The sequence below is a fragment of the Pipistrellus kuhlii genome, unplaced genomic scaffold, assembly GCF_014108245.1.
Source record: "Pipistrellus kuhlii isolate mPipKuh1 unplaced genomic scaffold, mPipKuh1.p scaffold_m20_p_22, whole genome shotgun sequence".
Lineage (NCBI taxonomy): Eukaryota > Metazoa > Chordata > Mammalia > Chiroptera > Vespertilionidae > Pipistrellus > Pipistrellus kuhlii.
The window spans coordinates 5058172-5082795 of NW_023425521.1; the positions used below are offsets into that span (position 1 = coordinate 5058172).

Here is a 24624-nt window from a genome sequence, read left to right on the forward strand (position 1 = left end):
AAACACTTGCATCCATCATGGTCCCAATTTCCTTAAATAAGAAAACACAAGAAAGTCAAAACGATATTTATTTGGGCTGAGAAGGTAAGGAGACACTAAATCACTGGTCCGAAAAGCAAAATGGAAAGAGCCAGCAATAGCAAACTAGCTCTGCCTTAACCCTTTCCCAACTGAGCTCTTGTCACCATATCCTGCTGTTATCCTTGAATCAAGAATATAGCTTGCACAGTGTTTAGTCTTTGTATGAAAGTCCCTTTGCCAGAACTCAGTTCCTTTCCAGCTCACTTTTTTTTTTTTTTTTTAGGATTAACAACAAGAAAAGAAAGAAAGCTGTCCATTTACCAATGTCTCTCACAAGAAGATAACCAGGGATTGTCTTTCTCTCCCTAAGATAGCTCCTGCTGTCCTAGGCTTCCCCAGCCCAGGGACAGGGGAGGACACTGGAATTGAGGAATGGGGGAGAATTGCAGGACCTGAAGCAGCAGGGACATCCCTTCAGGACCTTAGGGGGAAGGCCAGGGAGTAGAGGCTGAAGAGGAAGAGGAGGGAGAACGAGCAGAGAAGGAATGTGCTAGGGTGATAGGGAATGAAAATAGAGGAGCACCTTTCCAACAGCTGGGACACAGGCCAGAAAGGGACCTTACCCTGAGGCCTCTAGAGGCCTCACCTTCATGTTCAAGACCCAGGGCCGAGGAGGAGCTGAGCAGGCCCAACAAAGCATGTGAAGGTACTTAATGCCACCGGCCTGTATGTTTACAGACAGTCCGATGGTAAATTTTATGTTATTATGTTTTACCACTCTAAAAAATTAAAGAGAGAGAAAAAAGGGCACAATCGCTTTGGAAAACAGTCTGGCAGCCTCCTCAAAAGGTTAAACCTATGACCCAGCAATTCCACTCCCAGGTTTGTGCCAAGAGAAGTGGACATATGCCCACATGAAAATCTGGACACAAATGTTCACAGCAGCATTATCCATAATAACCCAAATGTGGAAAGAATCCACTTGTCCTTGAACTGATGAATGAACAAACAAAAATGTGGTAACATTCATACAATGGAATAGTACTCGGTCCTCAAGGAGTGAACTCTTGTTTCATGCTACAAAGTGGATGTACCTCAAAAATGTTCCACTGAGCCGAAACCGGTTTGGCTCAGTGGATAGAGCGTCGGTCTGCGGACTGAAAGGTCCCGGGTTCGATTCTGGTCAAGGGCATGTACCTTGGTTGCAGGCACATTCCCAGTAGGGGGTGTGCAAGAGGCAGCTGTCAATGTATCTCTCTCATTGATGTTTCTAACTCTCTATCCCTCTCAATTCCTCTCTGTGTAAAATCAATAAAATATATATATTTTTAAAAATGTTCCACTGAAAGAAGCCAATCACAAAAGGCCGCATGTTGTATCGATCTATTTCTATGTAACGGCCAGAACACAGGCACGTCTATAGTGACAGAAAGCATGGTGGTTGCCCAGAGCCGGGAAGGGTTGAAGGGAAAGAGGAAGTGACCACTAATGGGTATGGGGTTTCTTTCTGGGGTGATGAAAATGTTCTGGAATTAGTAGTGATGATTGCACAACTTTATGAATATCCTAAAACCCACTACATTAGACACATTAAAAGGATAAATTTTATGGTATGTGAATGATATCTAATTGTAAAAAAAAAAAAAAAAAGAAAAAAAAAAAAGAAAGAAAGATTAAAAAACTGTTAGAAATAAATAAAAGTCTTCTGGGGAAAAGCTAGGCCATCACTGCAGCTCCAGCTGGCCATTCCTCTGTTCTCTGGGACAGAAACCCAGCAGGACTAGAGTTGAGTCTCTGCTGAGTCACAGGCTCAGGATGCTTACAGTAAGGAAGGGGATGCAAAGAAGCATGGTAAGAGAGAGGGTCTTGGGGGCAGGAGAGGAGAGAACCTTAGTCTGAGATCAGGCTTCTTGGCCTAGTGGCCACTGCTCCCCCTCTCCACACACCCTGGCCCTGGAGTCCCTGGACACTCCCCATCCCAGGGGCCACCTAGTTGTGAGAGAAGCCCCCATGAGAGAAGGCAGGGAGGTCAGGGGCACAGTCAGCAGCCTTGGGGAGGCAAGCCAGGGGGTTGACCTCACAGGCCCCAGCATCCTGGTCCTCCCGGAAATAGATGGAGTCCGCAGAATCGAAGGACGGGTCCCCGTCAAAGAAGTTGTAGGGTCGGAGGAGGAAGCCCACACCGTTCCCCACAGTCACTGTGTTGGGAATGTCCTCTGCGTGTGGGATGTGCAGGAAACCAGCTGTCACCCAGGCCACCAAGTCCTAGCAGGGGAGAAGGAAGAGGATCGTGAGGCCTGGCTTTGCTAAAGACACACCTGCCGCCCGCCGTAGCCTGGCCTGTAAGGATTCAGTTCACCAGCCCGGGAACAATGGGAAAACGTGAAGCTTCTTTTCTTTCTTTCTTTTTAATATATTTTATTGATTTTCCACAGAGAGGAAGGGAGAGGGATAGAGAGCTAGAAACATCGATGAGAGAGAAACATCGACCAGCTGCCTCCTGCACAACCCCGACCGGGGATGTGCCCGCAACCAATGTACATGTCCTTGACCAGAATGGAACCTGGGACCCCTCAGTCCGCAGACCGACGCTCTATCCACTGAGCCAAACCGGTTTCGGCAAGATTCGTTTCTTAACGGGTTCTAACGACCCTGGAGGGCCCCGGTGTGGGAGAGGGAAGGGGCTCATCCTTGCTCCTGCCGCCTCCCCCAAACTAACCTGCCCTGCAACAGTCTCATTGCTGATGAAGTCAGTGAAGTCCACGGTGGGGGTCCAAGGGTCGTTCAGATTGTAGATGCTGGTGCTGCTGGGCTCCTCCTCCTTCCGCTGGGTCACGGCCAGCTGGTACCTAGGGAGGTTTGGATTAGACCCACAAGACCATCAAACTGTCCTACTGTTTGAAGCCACACTGAAGAGAGAACAGGAGGGAGAAATAAGCACAAAGGTCTCTGTTTCTTCCCATTCTCACACTCTGCCTGCCCCTCAGAGTTCCCGCGCTTGTTCAGTAACAGGACTCTCAAACATCAATCGGCCATTGTTCAGACTCCAGGTCCTCAGGTCGTTCATGCGTCCATCCAGGTTCTAGATCAGAGCCTGGGCCCTGGATGCATGGACGTGGCCTGATTCCCACACTAGGTCAGTTTCTGTATCTCAAATGCCTGGGTTTTAGGGAGTACTCCCTGAGATCTGTGTTCCTCTTCCTCTGTTTTTTCCTCCTCCCCTATTGCTAACATTTAAAGATAAAGAATAGTGTAGTGAACATACATAGACCCACAACCCAGATTCTACCTGTAACATTTTACTATATTTGATTCCACATGTCTCTCTCCATTCTCCCATCCACTCAGTAGGCCTCATTTATTTATTTCCACTATTACTTTTTTTGGTTAACCCTCACCGGAGAATATTTTTCCCATTAATTTCTTAAATATCTATCTATCTATCTATCTATCTATCTATCTATCTATTTTAGAGAGAGAGTGGAAGGGAGGAAGGGAAGGGGAGAGAGGCATCCATGTGACAGAGACATATGGATTGGTTGCCTCCCACATGTGCCCCTACCAGTTTGGCGATCAAACCTGCAACCTAGGAACATGCTCTTGATCTGGAATCAAACCCAAGACCCTTCAGTGTGTGGGGCTTATGCTCTAACCACTGAACAACCAGCCAGGGCACTAGGATCATGATTGTGGCCACAGTGTGTGTGTGTGTGTGTGTGTGTGTGTGTGTGTGTGTGTAGGAGTATGCATGTGGTGGGAGGTGGGAGAACCTGGGTTCTCAGCAACACGGGGCCCTTCTTACAGTCCATCACCCCCAGCTTTCCTCTGACATCCTGCCACTCACCTCCCCCAGCTGAAGGCTCTCTCCATGGAGCTGTTCTGGGGCAGCGGCTCGCCAGCAAAACTCAGCACCTGGATGCGGTAGCCCCGAGGGTGACCCCACTTGTTGCTGTGGTTGCTGGCCAGGTACAGGTAGCGAGGGGCGGCCCTTCCCAGGGGGAAGGTGGCCTGCTCCTCCGTCTCTAGCAGCTTCCGGGTCACCTGCAGCCTCTGCATCTGGTGCTCAGGACTCCAGGGAACAGCCATGGGGACAAAGGCCATGTCCTCGGCCCAGACCCAGTTCTGCAGTCCTGCCGGGGTGAGAGAGGGAGGAGAAGGGATGGGAGAAAGGAATGATCGCCCACCTGGCTTCAGATTGGGGGCCAAAGGAAAGCCCAGAACTGAGTATGTCCTCTACTTCTCTTCCTTTTCTCCCGAAGATATTCCTGATTCAGAGATTGCGAGAAGATCTTTCTCCCTGATGTCACCTCTGGTCACAATCCCAGGTGTCTGGTGACTGGGCCCCCTGACCTTCCTCTGAGAAGGAATGTTGCTTACCTGAGGCAGAAGCAGCCCAGTGGGCAATGTGCAGAGTCAGATCTTTCTGATGTGAGGAAGGGATTTGGCCTCATATCTGAAGCCCCTGGCATCAGCAGAGCTACCGTGTCATGTAAATAATTACAGCTGCAGCTCACATTTTACTGAACCTGAGGTGCTATGCACAGGCATCGTGCTGAGTGCTTTACATGTTCTGGTGATTTACTTGTATAACAGCCTTCTGAAGGAGGAACTACAATTGTCCCCATTTTACAGATGGGACACTGAGGCTTAGAGAACTTAAAGAACTTGCCCTGGCTTTTCACCGAAGGGACACTGTTAGTACTGCTACAGTGCCTGAGACCCAAGTCTTCATTTGACATTTGTGCCTACACATCAGCACCTGGAGGAAACCAACATGGAATGGCCTTACCACACGACAGCAGACATGTGGGCCCCGTGATGCTGGAGCTTGGAGGTGTTTCCCATAGTTTGAGGTTTGGCAAGGAATTAAGAGTAGGGCCAAAGGCAATCAGTTCCCTAAATTTTGGAATTTTTGAATGATCTGTTAGGATAAAACTGGGTTCCACATTAGGAATCAAATTGAATGGTCTGAGACTGATCTGCTAAGGGTGGAAATCTCTTAGGAATCTGATGTTTTGCACACTTACTTCATATACTTTTACATTTTTAATGTTTCAACCACAAATTTTAAAGCGAGGCATGGAGACTTCAGCCCCCGCTTCTGGAATGCCTCCCCCTCCGGGATATCTCACCTCCAACATCCAGATCTACCTTGAAGTGGGCACTGTGGGTGTGGGCGGTGCCCAGCGTGTGCTCCCCGACCTGGTTCCCGTAGCTTCGGGCAGCACCGAAGAGGAACGTCGAGCTGATGTAGCCCGTGGCGTGCAATTTGACTTCCATGGCCCCATTGGGGTGGAAGACCAGATCCCACACATAGTCATAGTTGAGCATCGTGGACACAGATCTGACGACCAGCACTGTCTCTGCAAGGCCCCCAAAATAGTGGGAGTGGATGTCTGAGTGGTGTCGCCTCAGGGGGAGACCCTGGTTCTGTTCAAACACACAAAAGGCATCTCGTATCGTCTTGGGGGCTTGGGACTCCAAGAGGAAGTGCCAGTCCACGTAGGTGGCCAGGTAGGGGCAGTCCACCCCACGGGTCAGAGGTGACGAGAAGTGGCCCAAGCCAAAGCCACCGTCTGTGTACCGGCTCCGCAGAGCAGAAGGTGAATTGCCACCGTAGACGGTCAAGGCCTCCTGGACGCTGACTTCATAGGCCACTCTCTCCCCTTGGAAGCGGACGTCAAAGATCCTCGGGCCACTGAACGCTCCGAGCCCAAAGGAGAAAGTCCACAGGGAGGAGGCCACTCGACTCCCCCGCACACTGAAGCGGGGGCCCTCGGCATGGAACTGCAGAGGGGGGGCCGGGCCCGGGGGCACCTGGGACTTCAGGGACCAGGACCCACCTGTGCCGCTGTCCGGGACCACCACCACGTTCACCAGGCCCGCCTCAAACTGGTCCTCCAGCTGAGCCAGACTCTTATAGTAGCGCCCTTGAAAGAACACCTTCTGGATGGTCCAGCGGGCAGGGTCCAGAGCCTTGTGGTCTACCAGCAGCTCCAGCCCCACGGGGTGCAGGAAGAACCCAGCCCCTGAGACGTTGTAGTAGAGGCCAAACCAGGTGGCCCGGTCCCCTGATTGCAGACCCCGGGGAGCCGTGTTCATCGTGACGAGGTTCCTTCCTTGGGGCTTGTAGAAGCAGCAGTGGTGGAGGAGACCGGCAGCCTGGGGCAGCTCTCTGTCGAAGATCATCTGGTCTATGTCCAGGTACTCTCGGAGGAGCACAGGGCGTCGGTGATAGGGCAGGGGGCCCCCATGGCGCTCCACAGTCACATCCCGCAGGTAGGTGGGGTGGGGCAGTGGTCCCACCACCAGCTCACTCACGTTGGGCTGGGGCTGTCCGCCAAAGAAGACGATGGCCAGTGCCTCCCGGGCGGGCGGGGGGCTCCCCCCGTCCAGGTGAGCCAGGGCTGCAGCCTTGGGGGGCAGCTGCAGCTCCACAGAGAAGACACAGTTGTCTGATGGGAGGGCCTGGGCTGCATCCACCAGGCCTGGCCCCAGCTTCTGGGTCAGAAAGCTCATCACAGCCGTCAGCTCTTCTTGGCTCAGGTCTGCAAACAGCTGGTTCTGGCCAGGTTGTTTCCAGTGCTGGGCACTGGGAGATACGGAGGGGCAGCGGGGAAGCTGTCCAGGTTCACATTTCCTCTCAAATCCTTCCTCACTCCCAGCTCCCCCTTCACCCATGCCTATCACCAAAACACTACAAAGTGGCAAAATAAGGAAGAAAGCCATAGCTGAAGCTCCCGGGCTGTCTTCAGGCTCTTGAATTGGAATGAGTAATGGGAAACAGAAAGATAAAAAGAAGACCTGGGTACAGGATCAGCACCTCTTTTGATCTCTAGAGGTTCCTGGTCTCTGGCTGGTGCCGCTGGACAAGAGGCATGATGGGTACGTTGAAGAGAATCAGCCAAGGGCAAAGGGTCGGGTGGGGGTGGAGCTGACGCTGGAGGGAGCCAGGGGTCAGGCCGGGCTTGGGGGGTGGGGCTGTGGTAGGAACCTGGGCTTGAAGTGACCCACATAAGCCTCTGTCCCCTGTTCCAAACCAAACACTCAGGGTCAGGGTTGGGGAACAAAGTAGGGGAGGGGTTGGGTTGAGAGGTGACACAGCTGGAGGGAGGAAAGAGGAAGTGACAGGGGCAGGATTGCTCTTGGGCTCTTTTTCCACCCCCAGATGGACCCTTTCTCAGGCTGAGGGTGAAGGTAATTCTGCCCACACCTCTCCAGCCAGATTCCCTCATTTCTCCCATTAGTTCACGGTGCCCTCTAGATTCTTCCTCGTCACTCTCTCCCCTCCACCACCACCACCACCAACTAGTACCCCACTGCAGCCCCAGGGATGCTTGAGAGTAATGTTGCAAACACAAAGCATCTGGGAGGGGTTGAAGGTGGAAAGGCTGAGTGGGACAGGTCAACACTGTGGAGGCTCGGTGAGCACTCTGAGTGCCTGGATGTGGAGGATGTGGAGCCAGTGGGAAGTTGGAGGGGGTTCAGGGGCTGCAGAGCGTAACAGAGATACCCCTTCACCCCTTCAACACACACCTTGAGCAGGACAGATGGGCTGGTCAGAGGTCAGAGGGCCTGGAAAACTGGCTGTGGAATTAACCTAGCAGCCCACAACCCTCAACTCCGGGAAACCTTCCTTTAAAATGTTGCAGACTATGCCGAAACCGGTTTGGCTCAGTGGATAGAGCGTCGGCCTGCGGACTGAAAGGTCGAAGGTTTGATTCTGGTCAAGGGCATGTGCCTTGGTTGCGGGCACATCCCCATTAGGGTTGTGTGCAAGAGGCAGCTGATCGATGTTCCTCTCTCATCGATGTTTCTAACTCTCTATCCATCTCTCTTCCTCTCTGTAAAAAATCAATAAAGTATATATTTTTAAAAAATGTTGCAGACTCAGAGAGAAAAGCCACCTCCATTCTCTTCCAGGTGATGTGCCATAGGCCAACAGGATCTGGGCAGCCAGATCCCGAGGGGAACTAGCAGAGACTGAAGGTTCAAGAGAAGGAACAGGCTTCCCTCCTGAGCCTGGGGAAGAATCCTTTCCAGGCTGGACGTGTCCGGGGAGACTTTTTTCCAGGAATGATGCTAGACTGCGCTTGCAGGCAGCATGCACTCTCCTGGCAGAGAATGGGAAGGACATTCCAGCCAAAGGGAACAGAAGGTGCAAAGGCGCAGAGACTTGAGACAGCCTCAGCATGGGCAGGGAATGGCCAAACGGTCAGCGTGCTTGGTGTGAAGTGGGGATGGGAAGGAGGGCAGGCAGAGGAGCTAAAGTCAGGAAGCCTTGTGTGGTTCGTGTTTTAAGTGTTAGTAATCTGAGGGAGACATGAAACATCTCAGAACCCAGACATTTAAACTAGGGCAACCAGTCTCAGGAAGGTCAGATTATCCAGAAATATGTATACAACCAGTTCTATTTGGATGTGGAAATATTTCCTCTCCTTTGTTCTTTATTCCCTAAAAAGAATAGAGTTTTATTGTTTTCAGAGAGAAAGGGAAAGGGAGAGAGAGAGATGGAAAGATCAATGATGAGAGGAAAATCCCTGAGCGGCTGCCTCCTACTTGCCCTGCACTGGGGCTAGAATCCACAACCCGGGCACGTGCCCTCACTGGGAATCGAACCAGGACCTTTTAATGTATGGGATGGCATTCCAACCAACTGAGCCACACGGGCCAGTATTTATTTTTAATTAAAAAAATGTTTTAATAACATTTTGGTGATCAAACAGGAGAAAATGGGGCTTTTGCTCTAGGCGTAACCAGGTGTGGGTCAGCCCCTCCTCGCATCCTTGTCTTGGCAAGTCTGGCCTCAGGGCAGTGGAAAGGGAGTAAGGAGCAGTAACCACTGTTAGCTGAAGACGAACCAACCAACCAGTCCCCAAAGTCCCAGATGAGTCTGCTCAATCCTAAAGATGATCTCCACCCCCACCCCCAATAGCTGTAATTGAATTTCCTGCCAACCAGGTGAGTGAGGGCACAGGCAGCTGATCGATGATTCTCTCTCATCGATGTTTCTAACTCTCTATCCCTCTCTCTTCCTCTCTGTAAAATAATCAATAAAATATATATTGATTGATCTGTTACAGAAACATAGAGAAACATGGCATTCATACCCACTCCTGAGTGTTTACTTGACCACAGGTCTGAGGCCAACACTCCAGCGGGCCTCAGTGACCTGCTAGTAAGGAAGAGAGTAGGTTGGGGCTCCAGGGTATTGCATGGGAGCACAGGCCATGTCCTCAGGCCAGACCCAGTCCTCAGGTCCTGTCAGGTTAGGGGGTGTCATGGGGAGGGAAGGAGGGCTGGTCCTGCAGCCCTCCGGACCCCAGCTAGGCTGACACTCTCACGATCTACATGTCCATTGAGGCCTGGAGCAGGTGGTGTCACCCCTATGGTGAGATGTAGCGAGACCCAACCAGAGTCACATTTTCAGATAAAAACGTTTATGTACACACTCTCACACACACTCTCATCACATACAAACACTCACACTCCTTGGTCTAGAGATCATTGGGAAACTGACTATAAGAAGGAGTGATAGGAGGTAGAAACTCCTCCCCATTTCTATTCCACTGACTCAGAGGTGAACTTGAGCTTGGGCAGGAAAGAAGGTAGCAGAAGCCATACCTGAGCTCCCTGGATAGATCTCCCTCTGGTCATAAGCTGAACAGCATCCAAAATCCACTTCCTACACTTCACCCCCTGGCCTGGCCTGAGCTTCCAGCAAGCAGAAGTTCCCCTCCCCACTGCTTCTCATTGCTCCCTCTGCTACGAGCGATAGGGAGCAAACGTGGGAGAAAGAACAAAAGAGATTTCCTGAGGTTTAACCTTTTCTTCAGAGATATACAAGCAAAAGAAGGCAAAGGAGTTACCATAGGCTATGCCCATTTCTCTCGTTCTCAAAAACTTAAGAAAATGGACTCCATGGTCCCATCCCTTAACTTATTTTACCCTCTCCTACCCCAGACCTGTTCTAAAAGACATATCAGCTGAAACTGGTTTGCCTCAATGGATTGAGCATCGGCCTGCAGACTAAAAGGTCCCAGGTTCAATTCCGGTCAAGGGCATGTACTGTGGTTGCGGGCACATCTGCAGTAGGGGGTGTGCAAGAGGCAGCTGATCGATGATTCTCTCTCATCAATGTTTCTAACTCTCTATCCCTCTCATTTCCTCTCTGTAAAAAAATCAATAAAATATATACTTTTTAAATTAAAAATAAAAGACATATCAGTTTTTTTAAAAAGTTATTTATTAAGTCCATTTATTATTTAATTTTAATAGGTAATATAGTCACATGGTTCAAAATTCAAAATATACAAAAGGATATACAGTGCTAAGTCCCCTCCCTCCCCCGACCCAACCTCCTGGTTCCCTTTCCAGAGGGAACCAGTGTTACCCATTTCTTCTGGATCCGCATTTATAAGCAAATCTACACTTATATTTCCCTCCCTTCTGTCGACCACAAATGGGAATTGCACCATACACACTTCTGCACCTTGCTTTTCATTGGGTGATTATTCCCTATTAGTATATAAAGAAATGTCATTATATTTATAGCTCAGAGATAGATGGAGCCCACAGAATTTATTTAACCAATCCTCTAGGGAAGGATGTTTCTGTCCTTTCCAAATGCTTGCTGTTTGTATATCCGCCCCAATCCAGGCTCCTAAGCAACCAAGCCCCAGCTCCTTTGCATGCCCGTATGTGATTGAATGGCCCTGGCCAGTTAACTGCTAGAGTTCCTGAGTATTTGTGTTTCTCTCCCTTGTTGGCTGCTACAGAAGACAGAGGTCACTGGTTACACACAACCTTGGCAAAAATGACCACTCCTTATTACCACTGTACCCACAAAACCACCTCAAATGCTAACTTGAGCAGCTGCTGTCTCTATGACCATCCTCTGGTGAGAATGCAAGGCAGGGGGTATACAATGGGCAAAGAGAATACAGCTCAGGACTGGGGTGGGGGCAACTCCTACTTCCATATGTGACAGACATAGAGGGACAGACAGGGATTGTCCTCCCAAACTAGATGTCCTTTGCATTTTTAGACTTCCACAGGCCTAGGGCCAGAACAGGAGACTGAAGTTGAGAAATGAGGGCTGGGAGGGAAATCCCAGAATATAAGAAAGAGTAGAAACAGAAGGAAGAGGTGGTAGGCAAGAGGAAGAGGAAAAGAAGGAGCAAGATTTGGATAAGAGAAAATATGGACCCAGAAGCCCCTTCCAGCTCATCCATGTATGCACAGGCCTGGCAAGAACCCTGAGCTGGGCCTCTAGGGGACTATCTCCTTGCAGGCACCAGGGAGGTGAGGAGGGACCTGGAGGAAGCCCTAAAATATTCGGAAAAGCCAGAAAGAAAAAAGGGAGTTTTCTGGTGAAAAGCTTGACTATCACTTCAAGCTCCTGGCTGCCATTCCTCTCCTCTCTGGGACAGAAACCAGGCTTATCTGGTGGCAACAAAGCTGGGTCTCTCCTGGGTCCCCCCATCATCAGCACCACAGGCTCAAGATGCTCCCAGTAGAGAGGGGAAGCAAGGAAGGATGGTGGCAGGAGGTGGCCTTGGGGAAGAAGAGGAAGGAACCTCAGGGATGTGAGGAAGGAGAGAGGGCATCAGTCTGTCCAACCCAGTGCCCACTGCTCCCCCATTCCACACACCCTGGCCCTGGGGCCCTGGACACATTCCCCAAACCAGGGATCAATCACCTAGATATCAGAGAAGCCCCCATGAGAGAAGGCAGGGAGGTCAGGGGCACAGTCAGAAGCCTTGGGGAGGCAAGCCAGGGGGTTGACCTCACAGGCCCCAGCATCCTGGTCCTCCCGGAAATAGATGGAGTCCGCAGAATCGAAGGACGGGTCCCCGTCAAAGAAGTTGTAGGGTCGGAGGAGGAAGCCCACACCGTTCCCCACAGTCACCGTGTTGGGAATGTCCTCTGCGTGTGGGATGTGCAGGAAACCAGCTGTCACCCAGGCCACCAAGTCCTAGCAGGGGAGAAGGAAGAGGATCGTGAGGCCTGGCTTTGCTAAAGACACACCTGCCGCCCGCCATAGCCTGGTCTGTAAGGATTTGCCATGCCAGCCCCCCTTTCCTCAAAAGGATCTTAAGTCTTTAAACATTTTTCCTGCTGGTCCAGAAATCAAAGTATAGTCAATTTCATATTCCTATTGGAACCAGCACCTGCTCCCTGACCCAGACTGTACTCTTCTTCTCTGACACTCTCTGTCACACCTCATCAGTCTCTCCACCCACAGAGGAATGATGACGCCACAGGCTCCATCAACTTCTACCCCCTCAACTCCCAGAGAGTTCAAAACTATGACTGATGGAAGGAGGATGGAGGAGGGGAGATCCGGGTTTGGGAGGCAGAAAAGGCCAACATTTAGAAATTAATCCTTTAGTACCGAATCCAGTTTGGCTCAGTGGATAGAGCGTCAGCCTGCGGACTGAAGGTCCCGGGTTCGATTCCGGTCAAGGGCAAGTACCTTGGTTGCGGGAACATCCCCAGTAGGGGATGTTTCTCTCTCATCGATGTTTCTAACTCTCTATCCATCTCTCTTCCTCTCTGTAAAAAATTAATAAAATATATTTTATTTTAAAAAGAAATTAATCCTTTAGTGGTCACACCAGGAATGGGTTTTAGATATGCAAGATGTGGCCTGCCCTTGACTGCTGCCCTTGACCTCCAGCCCTCCTTGACTGCTGAAAAGGACTCTGTCCACAAAGCTGAGACTTAGAGGGCTGTAGGGTCTTGAGGATAGGCTGGGGCCTTGGCCACCATCTGCAAATGAACTCTCAGCTTGGGAGGATTCCCTCAAGAAGTAATGATCAGATCCACGAAAGCACAGAAGACAGGATTCAGCTCCACCCCTGAAGGGACCAGATGGTCTTCAGGGGCCCCCAAGAGAAGGTAGGGCTCGTCTTTGTGTCCCCACCCCTCTCACTGGCCCTCCCCATCAGCTGACCTCTCCAACAATGGTCTCATTATTGATGAAGTCAGAGAAGTCCACGGTGGGGGTCCAAGGATCATTCTGATTGTAGATGCTGGTGCTGCTGGGCTCCTCCTCCTTCCGCTGGGTCACAGCCAGCTGGTACCTAGGGAGGCACAGTCACTAACCCTATCCTGTTGCCTGATTATGATGGGAGGACCTCAGCACGTGGACCTCAGCTTCTCCATCTCATTCATTCAGTGACTCGGACACCACCCCGGTGAGTCATCCAACACCTTTCCAGGGAATCCTGTTCACCCCCCTGCCATGTCACAGCATGACCCGTCCACCAGACAAACGAGGGAAAGGCTCTCAGACCTGAGTTTTAGTCCTGCAATGGAGGACATGCCAGTGCCCACTGTTGTGCCTTTTGAGAACCAGGAAATCCTTCTTGAGCTCTTAGTCACTTTGCATACGGTTTCAACTGAGTTTTCAATTGCCCCTCCAATGCTCCCTTCTCTCTCATCTTCCCCCAGCTTCCCTAAGACACCCTGCTACTCACCTCCCCCAGCTGACGGCTCTCTCCATGGAGCTGTTCTGGGGCAGCGGCTCGCCAGCAAAACTCAGCACCTGGATGCGGTAGCCCCGAGGGTGACCCCACTTGTTGCTGTGGTTGCTGGCCAGGTACAGGTAGCGAGGGGCGGCCCTTCCCAGGGGGAAGGTGGCCTGCTCCTCCGTCTCTAGCAGCTTCCGGGTCACCTGAGGCCTCTGCATCTGGTGCTCAGGACTCCAGGGTACAGCCATGGGGACAAAGACCATGTCCTCGGCCCAGACCCAATTCTTCTGTCCTGCCGGGGTGAGAGAGGGAGGATGAGAAAGGATGGAGAAAGGAGTGATCACCCGCCTGGCTTCAGATTGGGTGCCAAAGAGAAGCCCAGAACTGAGAGTGCCCCTACTTTCTTTCCCTCTCCCCAAAATATTCCCAATGGTTTAGCCAAAGCTGTTGACCTATAAAATATTTTGTCAGGATTTCATTGATTTATTGTTGTTTGTTCACTTATCTCATCAGTGGCTAGGCTTAGGCTCGGCCCTGGGGACTCACAGATGAATAAAACTTCATCAAAACCCTTTTGCTCTCACAGAGGATGCAGAAGGCAATGCCCTGACTGGCCTGCTATATGAGAGGTGTTCACTCAAGATTCAAGGTCAGCCAAAACCGGTTTGGCTCAGTGGGTAGAGGTCGGCCTGCGGACTGAAAGGTCGAAGGTTCGATTCTGGTCAAGGGCATGTACCTTAGTTGCGGGCACGTCCCCAGTAGGGGGTGTGCAAGAGGCAGCTGATCGATGATTCTCTCTCATCGATGTTTCTAACTCTCTATCCCTCTCTCTTTCTCTCTGTAGAAAATCAATAATATATATATATATATATATATATATATATATTTTTTTTTTTTTATTTTTTTTTTTTAATGATTCAAGGTTATAGGAATAGATGTGCAGGCAAGAAAAGGGGCCTTCCTAGGATGTTACCAGCAGAGATGACCTAGCAGCACCTTCTAGGAAGGAACAAAACATGAGCCAAAGCAAAGGAGCATGACTGTCTTGCATGGGGTGTGTGTCCAGGGGCAGGATGGCTAAAGCAGTGCATAGGGAAGAATCTGAAAGGCAGGATGGAACTGCATTCTGAAGGGAAAGGCCTTATAGAAAATTCTGTGAATGGGATCCTATTTTGACGGGGGAAGTGAAACATGTATGAGGGAGCAGGCTGGCAGGGGCTGGTAGGTCCCTCTGGGCACAAAGTGAACCCTGGATCTGGGAGGAAGAAGAGTGGAAGCAGCAGAATGAGACCTTGCACCAGTAAGGTGAGGAGTTTAAGATATTTCAGATGCAGAACAGGAAAAAAAAAAAAAAAAAATCTGGGATCAGCTCAATGTGGGGAAGGAAAGTAAAAGGATAGACTCCAAGACTTCATGTTTCCTTGGCTCGCTCTGTGACTGCCAGGAACTCCCTGGAATGCTCCACAGGATCCATTCTATCCCTCACACTTAAGTTCAGAGAGAGATGGAAAACCAGGGCGAAGGAGGGCCCATCTCCCAAGGAAATGTCCAACCTGGGTGTCCCATGGCTGGCCTGCATGTGCCAGGGACTTGGCAGACTGCAAACAGGTCCTCCCAGACACCAGCACCACAGGCCAGATGCAGAGAAATGAACTGAAAAACAAATGGCTGCCCCCTGGAAATGGGTTCCATATAAACAACAGGGAGGGAAGAGGGCAAAGGGAACCCTGTTGGCTCAGATCCTGCCTCATCCCTGAGTTACCATGTCCCAAGATTTTCTGACGAGGTCATGTGGAAGGGTGTTAGCCATGTACCCAGCCAATGAGCTAAGTAAAATCTAGCATCCAGCTCTCTCATATCCAGCCAAAGAGGAAGCCTGGACTCCATAGCTATGTACTCACTCTCATCTCTTCTTTTCCTGCATACTTGCTATACATACAAGACAAATAGAGACGGCTTTTGAGCACCCTCTTCTGGAATACTTCCCCCCCCCCCCCACGTTGTCTTACCTCCTACATCCAGATCCACCTTGTAGTGGGCACTGTGGGTGTGGACGGTGCCCAGCGTGTGCTCCCCGACCTGGTTCCCGTAATTTCGGGCAGCACCAAAGAGGAATGCTGAGCTGATGTAGCCCGTGGCGTGCAATTTGACTTCTATGGCCCCGTTGGCGTAGAAGATCATATCCCACACATAGTCATAGTTGAGCAAGGTAGACACAGATCTGAAGACCAGCACTGTCTCTGCAAGGCCCCCAAAATAATGGGAGTAGAAATCTGAGTGATGTCGCCTCAGGGGGAGACCCTGGTTCTGTTCAAACACACAAAAGGCATCTCGTATCGTCTCGGGGGCTTGGGACTCCAAGAGGAAGTGCCAGTCCACGTAGGTGGCCAGGTAGGGGCAGTCCACCCCACGGGTCAGGGGCGTGGCGTACTTGCCCATGCCAAAGCTGCCATCAATGTAGCGGGTCACCATTGCCATGGGGGAGTTTCCGCCATAGATGGCCATGGCCTCTTGGAGGCTGATCTCATAAGCCAGCCGTTCTCCCTGGAAGCGGACGTCAAAGATCCTCGGGCCACTGAACGCTCCGAGCCCAAAGGAGAAAGTCCACAGGGAGGAGGCCACTCGACTCCCCCGCACACTGAAGCGGGGGCCCTCGGCATGGAACTGCAGAGGCGGGGCCGGGCCCGGGGGCACCTGGGACTTCAGGGACCAGGACCCACCTGTGCCGCTGTCCGGGACCACCACCACGTTCACCAGGCCCACCTCAAACTGGTCCTCCAGCTGAGCCAGACTCTTATAGTAGCGGCCTTGAAAGAACACCTTCTGGATGGTCCAGCGGGCAGGGTCCAGAGCCTTGTGGTCTACCAGCAGCTCCAGCCCCACGGGGTGCAGGAAGAACCCAGCCCCTGAGACGTTGTAGTAGAGGCCAAACCAGGTGGCCCGGTCCCCTGATTGCAGGCCCCGGGGGGCTGAGGTAATCACGACGAGGTTCCTTTCTTGGGGCTTGTAGAAGCAGCAGTGGTGGAGGAGACCGGCAGCCTGGGGCAGCTCTCTGTCGAAGATCATCTGGTCTATGTCCAGGTACTCTCGGAGGAGCACAGGGCGTCGGTGATAGGGCAGGGGGCCCCCATGGCGCTCCACAGTCACATCCCGCAGGTAGGTGGGGTGGGGCAGTGGTCCCACCACCAGCTCACTCACGTTGGGCTGGGGCTGTCCACCAAAGAAGACGATGGCCAGTGCCTCCCGGGCGGGCGGGGGGCTCCCCCCGTCCAGGTGAGCCAGGGCTGCAGCCTTGGGGGGCAGCTGCAGCTCCACAGAGAAGACACAGTTGTCTGATGGGAGGGCCTGGGCTGCATCCACCAGGCCTGGCCCCAGCTGCTGGGTCAGAAAGCTCATCACAGCCGTCAGCTCTTCTTGGCTCAGGTCTGCAAACAGCTGGCTCTGGTCAGAATGTGTCCAGGGCTGGGCACTGGGAGATATGGAGGGGCAGCGGGGAGGCAGGCTGGGCTCACCCCCATGTCCTCCTCTGCCAGCGAGCAAGACACACACCAAGGCGAAGATGGTGATGACCGCCAGAGTGAGGAGCACCAGGGTTGTCTTCTGGTTCATTGTCGTGTGAACCGAGGAGCAGAGGGTTAAAGAATGGAGAGTGTGTATTCTCAGGTCAGCAGATTAGGGGCTCTCTTGGCTCCTATATTGGGGGCTCCTGGACTCTGGTTTAGGTTCTCAGTATCCATCCAGAGGCACAGGAAACTGAGGGTGGGAAGGACTGGGGAGGCTGGGGCTTGGGGCGGGGCAGGCCGGGGCTTGGGGCGGGCCTGATGCCCGCAGCAGTGATTTCCACAGACCTTACATGGCTTTGTCTTCCAGGCTCCAAATCAGACTCTGGGTCAGGGTTGGAGCTGGTGAGAGTTGGGGTAGGGGAAAGGGGAGGGATTTCAAAATAATGTAACTGACCAGCCTGAGCACAATAACGTACCACCCTGGCCCTTAAGGAGTGGGGGTCTGCAATCCCACATCCTCCTCAGCCCCGCCTCTCCTCCCCCCAACCCCCACCTTCCCAGGGCCAGATGTTCCCTTTCCTGTATCTTGGAACCATTATTCTCCTTCCAAGGAAATCCCCACCCCCCAGCCCTTCAGCTTCCCAAGCAGCATTCCTTGGCAAGTATTGTCCCCCTTTCCTCTCTCTGTCACTGCTAATTTTCTTGGCCAGAATCCTTAATATTCTCTGGGGAATTCTGGTTATTTCAAAAGTCACATAGAAGAAATTCAAATAAAAATCTTGTAATTTTTTTGTATAAATTGCACATACCATCTAGTTTTTAAAATATACTTTTATTGATTTCAGAGAGGAAGGGAGAGGGAGAGAGAAATAGAAACATCAATGATGAGAGTGCATCATTGATCAGTTGCCTCCTACACGCACCACACACTGGGGACTGAGCCTGCAACCCAAGCATATGCTCCAATCCCCTCCTGGTTCATAGGTCAATGTTCAACCACTGAGCTATGCCGGCTGGACCATATCATCTATATATTTTTACAAAATTCTATCTATTCTTCCATTTCAATATTCCTGATGAAAAAAACATCTGGTATAATGGTCACCAACTGTGAACCCTAGCTTTTTTGGAGTGGTAGAATTTGTGGTGTTTTTGCTTGAATGTTTTTTTTAAATATATTTTTATTGATTTCAGAGAGGAAGGAAGAAAAAGAGATAGAAATATCAATGATGAGGAAGAATCATTAATTGGCGGCCTCTTGCACACCCCCATGGGGATCAATCAAGCTGGAAACCCAGGCATGTGTCCTGACTGAAATCTAGCCCTGACTTCTGGGTTCATAGTTCGACACTCAACCACTGAGCCACGTTGGTCCGCCTTGCTTGAATATTTTAATAAGAATATGACCTGTATAAATTCATCATTTTAAAAAGACACTGGAAATACGAATTAACCAAAAGGCTACATGAAGGTTTAGTGTTGGAAGGGGCTGTCTGAAACATTAAGAGGATAGAAGTCAGGGGAACAGGAACTGGGAACAGAGAGGAAGGTACAAATGTCTTATCACCCACCCACCCTACCTCTGTGTCCCACACCCTTGGGTTAAAAGTCTTGATAGGAGAAAGGGGGCAAGTCTGGGACACAGGCTGCCAGGTGAGGGATGCAGGCCACAGGGTTGACATGGCAGAGCCCAGCATCCTGGCCCTTCTCAAAGTAGACGCTGCCAGGGGAGAAGATGGAGGGGTCCTCATCAAAGAAGTTATAGGGTCGAAGCAAGAAGCCAACTCTGTTCCCCACAGTCACTGTGTTGGGGATATCCTCGGCATGGGGGATGTGTAGGAAGCTGGCTGTAACCCAGGCCACCAGGTCCTGCAGGAAGAAGGAGGAGCTGGAGGACTTTGGAGGTTGAGACACAGAGAATTACCCCTTAGCCACAATTCCCATCCTCCAGCCTCAGCCCTGCTTCCACCTCCTCCCAACCCCAAGTCCACAAAACGTGGTGATCTGTGTAAAGCGATCAATATCTCAGAGCTAATCTCACCCCAGGAGTGATGACCCACATTGGTCATCAAAGAACCCCTTGACTCCTGAATCTGAGCACTGGAAACACACCCTCCCTCCAATCTAGGGCCAGGTGTTGGGCAGCCAAGACACCAGACATAGAAGAGCCCCTCTCCTCTATCTCTAGATCCACCAACCTCTCCTAAGAGAGTCTCATTATTGATGAAATCAGCAAAGGCAATAGTGGGCGTCCAGATGTCATTCTGGTAATAGATGCTGCTGCTCTGTGACTCCTCCTCTTTCCTCCGGGTCACCGCAAGCTGGTATCTGACCAGGAATGTCATAAGAAGGTGGAGTCAGACAATGTCAAAGACATTTCCTGTCCCAGAAATCTTTTGGATCAGATTCAGTATGACATTTCCCATCCCATATCTATTTGGATCTGAGAGGAGGGACAGGGGTGCATAGTAAGCCAAGAATAGTGAGTGGGGGTCTCCCAGAGCTGGGATGGGTTTGGGGACCAGTTCTTCCCTACCACCCAGGGCCCAGGGCTCTCCTCACCTCCCCCAGCTGAGGGCCTTCTCCATGTCACTCTCCAGGGGCATGTGTATGCCGAGGGGGCTGTGGATCTGGATTCGGTACCCGCGCTGGTGACCCCAGGCATTAGTCTGGTTGCCAGCCAGGTAAATGTAGCGAGGAAGGGGACTTCCCAATGGAAAAGCTGTCAGATCCTCCCTTCCCAGGACCTGGCGAGTCAGCTGTGGACGCTGAAGTTGGTGCTCTGGACTCCAAGGGGCTGCCACAGGTTTAAACACCACGTCTTCAGCTACCACCCAGTTTTTCAGCCCTGCCAGGGGGAGGGGAGGGAGAGGAGGTCCATACCAGGTAAGACAGGCTCCTCATCGCCCCCACCAATAACACTGCAGTGTCCCGGCAGAGGGCAGCAGAACTCACCAGAGAGCACTCCATGCTGGGGGCCAGAAGCTCTAGATTTGGGAGCCAGCCCATCTCCTTCAATGCTGCCCTGCCAGTACAGTTACTTCCAGTCACAAGTGGCTGTTTGCATTTAAATTAAAAAGTCAGCTCCTCAGTCACACTAGCCACATTGCAAGTGCTCCACAGCCACATGTGGCCAGTGGCTAATGTATTGGACAATGCAGATATAGAACATTTCCATTACTGCGGAAAGTTCTGGTAGCACTGGTCTACCCTTGGACAAATTATTTGCTTCTTTCATTTTCCGAATCTCTACACCGGACATAATTAAAGCTGTTCTATGGTTGAGCTCTGTAAATGGAAAAACACACGCAGGTGGCTAGTAACTGTGAAAGGGACATTTGTCTTGGAGAAGCTGCCTGGAAAAACCCAATCCCCTTCCATGGTGCCCTGCACACCCTTCTCCGCTCTGAGAATTTGCTTTCACTGTTTTTCAGAAGTGAATAGATTTATGTCCTTAAATTGTCTGAGAACTCCTTGGAACTCTATTGATAACCTGAACTCATCACTCCACTCGGCACCTGATCAGAAACTTGGACTCACTTTAAAACAGGAAAGTAACTGTGAAGACAGCTGGCTCAGGGGCACTCTACTAAAGCCGGTGCCTCTGCTGGTCTCCTGTGCATAGGGGGCCTGGCACAGCCTCCAGCCCACAGCACCAACCTGTGCTGTACCCACCAGGTACCCAAAAAATGTTATTTGATTTTACTTCCTGACAAGGCTCTCTGATACCAAAATGCTGGAGAGATTTTCAAATCAGAAAAGTCATATTCTAAATATGTCAAAGAATTGTTAATATGCCATTTCAACCATGCTATTTTCTTAGTTCTTCCTCCCCTCTGCCTCCACATAACCCCCATAGGCACACCACACACACACACATCCACACACACACACAGTCATGTCTTTATACCCAGGAGAACAAGAAAATGTTTCACAAGAAATATCCTTAGTTATAGCACATTATACTTGGATAACCATTTTCTGTCTCATCTCCCCCCACCCTCAACTTCCCTACCTATAATATGGAGAGGGTCTGGTGGATTTCTAATTTTCTTTCTGGGTCTAATTGTCTGATTTGATACGTTGGTTATTTTCTGTCCCTGACAAAACGTGTCAGGAGCAGCAAGTCCTCTTTGTGCCCTGAGCCCTACTCGAGAATTTCCTTTCTACACTTGCAGCAAGCCTACTATGTGCTGGCCATGCCACCAGAGGGCCCATTGTGATGCCATGTGCTGACAGGAATGGGACCCCCCCGCTCCTCAGAAGGATGGGGCCACTATCCTATATCCCCATTTGTCTGAAATCCTGTGGAGCAGCTCCCATCTAGTACCTCCCTCTCGTGCCCCCAAACCACTCTCTGAAAACCTGAGACGGACTGCTTCCTACCTCTGCTCAGGTCCCTGCTTTCCCCTCCTCCACTGACTCAGAATTAGGAAGAACAAAGAGCCCCAACTCTAGTCCCATTCAGCCTTAGGGCCAATTCACCATGCACAGTCACCTGAGGTTAAGGTAGACAGGCGCAGCCTTTACATTAAACTAATTTCACAATGGCGGCAAGTCAGAGGGGCTGGCTGATCCCCCTTCCCTACCCCTCTGCCAGGCTCAGTAAGCCCAGTATTTCAGACCGACTGCAGCGGAATACACTTAAATCAGTCTGTGCCTTGTTGCCACAATGAATTGTGGAGCTGGTCTGCTCCTCTACTCTTCAGGCTTAATCTGGGGGTGAGGAGTCTCTGTTCCCTCTGCCCCATCCCAACTCTCCATCTTAATTCCCCGAGCACTCACCTGCCACATCCAGGTCCAGCTTGAAGTGGAAGGCATGCGTGTGCACCGTCCCCAGCACTCGTTCCCCCACACGGTTCCCAAAGAGGAGGCTTCCCTCTCCCCCACTCAGGAAAGCTGTGTTGACAAAGCCTGTGGCATGGACCCGCCCTTCAAGCGCCCCATTTGGGTAAAATACAAAGTCCCAGATGTAGTCATAGTTGCCTACAGATGACACAGACCTGACTACAACAGCTGAGCTGGCCAAACCACCGTAGAAATGACTCTGAACGTGATTGTAGTGCCTTCGAAGGGGCAGTCCTTGGGCCTCCTCAAATACACACACAGCCCCTGGGAGCAGCTGGACAGCCCCTTTGCCCATGAATACATGGATATCCACCATTGTAGACTGATAGGGGCAGTCCACGCCCCGCACCAAGCCCCGGCTGTTTCGGCCAAGTCCGTAGCCGCTATCCAAGTATCGGGTCATCATTGTCTTGGGTGAATCAGCACCATAGACAGACACACACTCCTGGACACTGACTTCATAGGCCACTCGCTCACCCCGGAACCGGATGTCAAAAATCCTCATGCCACTAAACACCCCATGACCAAAAGTAAATGTCCAGAGGGAGGACACCACCAGGTTCCCTTGGACACTGTATTGGGGGCCCTGGGGTGAGAACTGAAGCGGTGGAAGAGGACCTGGGGGGACCCGAGACCTCAGGGATGAAGCCCCATTTGGCAGGGGCAGAGGAACTCTAACTACCTCCAGCCGGCCAGCCTTAAACTCCCGTTCCAACTGGCTCAAGTCTGCATAGTAGCGTCCAAGGTAGAAGACCTGCTGGACAGCCCAGCGAGCAGGGTCCAGGGCCCTGTGGTCCAGCAGTAGCTCCAGCCCCACTGGGTGTAGGAAAATCCCAACACCTGAGACGTTATGGTGGAGGGCTAGCCAGGTAGCACGGTCTCCTGAGCGCAAGCCGCTAGGAGTGGCCTGCACAGGGGCCAAGGTGGAGCCGTTGTAGTTGAAGACCGAAGCAAGGAAGACCGGTGCCTTGGGCAACTCCACCTCTTTCACGTGCTTCCACATCTGGGCAAGCTCAGTTCTCAGCATGGGGCGTCGGTGATAGGGCAGGGGGCCCCCATGGCGCTCCACAGTCACATCCCGCAGGTAGGTGGGGTGGGGCAGTGGTCCCACCACCAGCTCACTCACGTTGGGCTGGGGCTGTCCGCCAAAGAAGACGATGGCCAGTGCCTCCCGGGCGGGCGGGGGGCTCCCCCCGTCCAGGTGAGCCAGGGCTGCAGCCTTGGGGGGCAGCTGCAGCTCCACAGAGAAGACACAGTTGTCTGATGGGAGGGCCTGGGCTGCATCCACCAGGCCTGGCCCCAGCTTCTGGGTCAGAAAGCTCATCACAGCCATCAGCTCTTCTGGGCTCAGGTCTGCAAACAGCTGGCTCTGGCCAGGGTGTGTCCAGTGCTGGGCGTGGGATACAGAGGGGCAGTGGGGAGGTTGGCTGGAACCCCCTTGGCTGGACAGCAAGACATAGGCCAGGGCAAAGATGGTAATGAGGGATAGTGCCAGGAACACGAGGACTACCTTGACATTCATGGTGAGTGCCGAGAGTTGAAACGAGAGTCCTAGCAGCTGCTGCTTCCAGTTACTGACATCAAATCAGGGTTTATATTCAGTAGGATGGATAGGAATGGAGAAAACTCCACCCTGTGGGTTGAACAGGAAATTTCTGACCTTGATTTATATAATCCTGTTCCAATTTTCTGTTCTGTGGTTTGGCCCAAAGCACTACTTCCATGTCATAGCATCTCCCCTGCCCCTGAAGTATTGGCAGCTGGATTTCCATCATTTAGACCAGATTAGAGGGCATTTGAAGTACCACTGAACTGCACCTTCCACTCAAAATGGGTCTGAGGAAGAATGCAAATCTCAGATGCCCAATCAAGTCCTGTGTGCTGAATGCAGGCACCAAAACCGTCCATTTTCCACCCTCCTGGCAGGCACTATGCCCCAATATTTCCAGGACCTACTGCCTAGGTCAGCAGTAGGCACTGTGCTCGGCCAGTTGCCTAAGGTTAAGCGCCTGATCCGTAGTCTTAGACCTCTTCTATCTAGTCAGTGAGAAAGGAAAGAGTGGTGAAGGCCTGAGCTTAGCAGTCAGGTTTCCAGGTCCCTATGCTGTGACCTCAGGGAAGGTACCTATCATGAATCAATGTCCTCACCTATAAATGGGTAAAACACACGAAGACTAAATGTGATCATGCATATAAAGTGCTGAGCAGAGCCTAACACAGGGTAGGCATTCAAAAAGTGTTACCTACTGATTATTTCTGAAACAGAACAGAGCAGATGTTCCTCCATTGTTTAGGACCTTAAATCTCTTTTTGCAGAGACAACGAGGGAATCATTGGATACCAGAAGGCTACGTTACAAGGTGAAAGTTGAGGAAACTTTATTTCAGAGGGAGGTAGAGTCCTAGACAGCCAGCCCTCCAAGTCATTTGAAAACCAAAACCTGGCATCTCCTTAAGAAATTTAAGACATTATTCTGAGGGGAGAATTAGTATAAGGTAACAAGAATGACACGGTAGGGTGCGCCTTGAACCAGGTGATTCCCACATGGAACTAGAGCAGCCTCTACTGGCAGTTCATGGGTATCACTGGGGAAGGAAGGAAGGAACTGGGATCTTGTTGAGGGTAGAGACAGAAGGCAGCTTAGATTTGGGAAGTGCTCTCTCTCTTTCACATAATTCAGGCTTAATACAAATGAAGGACCCACCCTTGCCTCTTGGTAGGCAGAAACCTCAATCTTTCCATTATTCCAGAAAAAACGAGGAAGCATAATTGGT

General features: G+C 51.4%; 3 protein-coding genes across 4 annotated transcripts in view; all 3 read right to left on the minus strand.

The window, feature by feature from the left end:
* G6PC1 (glucose-6-phosphatase catalytic subunit 1) overlaps positions 1–6549 on the minus strand; it is a 28981-nt gene extending 22432 nt beyond the window's left edge. The window contains exon 1 of the mRNA XM_036451253.2: positions 6544–6549. The gene's annotated coding sequence lies outside the window, so the exon portion shown is untranslated. The remainder of the gene's footprint in view (positions 1–6543) is intronic.
* Positions 1491–17400, minus strand: AOC3 (amine oxidase copper containing 3). Of its 2 annotated transcripts, XM_036451217.2 has the most exons (5): positions 15906–17400; positions 5154–5550; positions 3866–4151; positions 2741–2870; positions 1491–2286 (listed from the first exon to the last, which is right to left on the minus strand). In XM_036451217.2, exons 1-5 carry the CDS (start codon positions 17106–17108, stop codon positions 2011–2013), a joined length of 2292 nt encoding a protein of 763 aa, XP_036307110.1. In that variant the 5' UTR covers positions 17109–17400; the 3' UTR covers positions 1491–2010. The 2 variants fall into 2 exon arrangements, with proteins under 2 accessions (XP_036307110.1, XP_036307108.1); XM_036451215.2 differs by lacking the exons at positions 1491–2286; positions 2741–2870; positions 3866–4151; positions 5154–5550 and adding exons at positions 10464–11998; positions 12980–13109; positions 13506–13791 and having other exon boundaries at positions 15509–17400.
* A 634-nt stretch (positions 17401–18034) lies between these two features.
* AOC2 (amine oxidase copper containing 2) lies at positions 18035–24597 on the minus strand. The gene is made up of 4 exons (XM_036451220.2): positions 21788–24597; positions 19565–19850; positions 19201–19330; positions 18035–18871 (listed from the first exon to the last, which is right to left on the minus strand). The coding sequence occupies exons 1-4, from the start codon at positions 23370–23372 to the stop codon at positions 18605–18607; spliced, it is 2268 nt and encodes a 755-aa protein (XP_036307113.1). The 5' UTR covers positions 23373–24597; the 3' UTR covers positions 18035–18604.
* Positions 24598–24624: the final 27 nt, after the last annotated feature.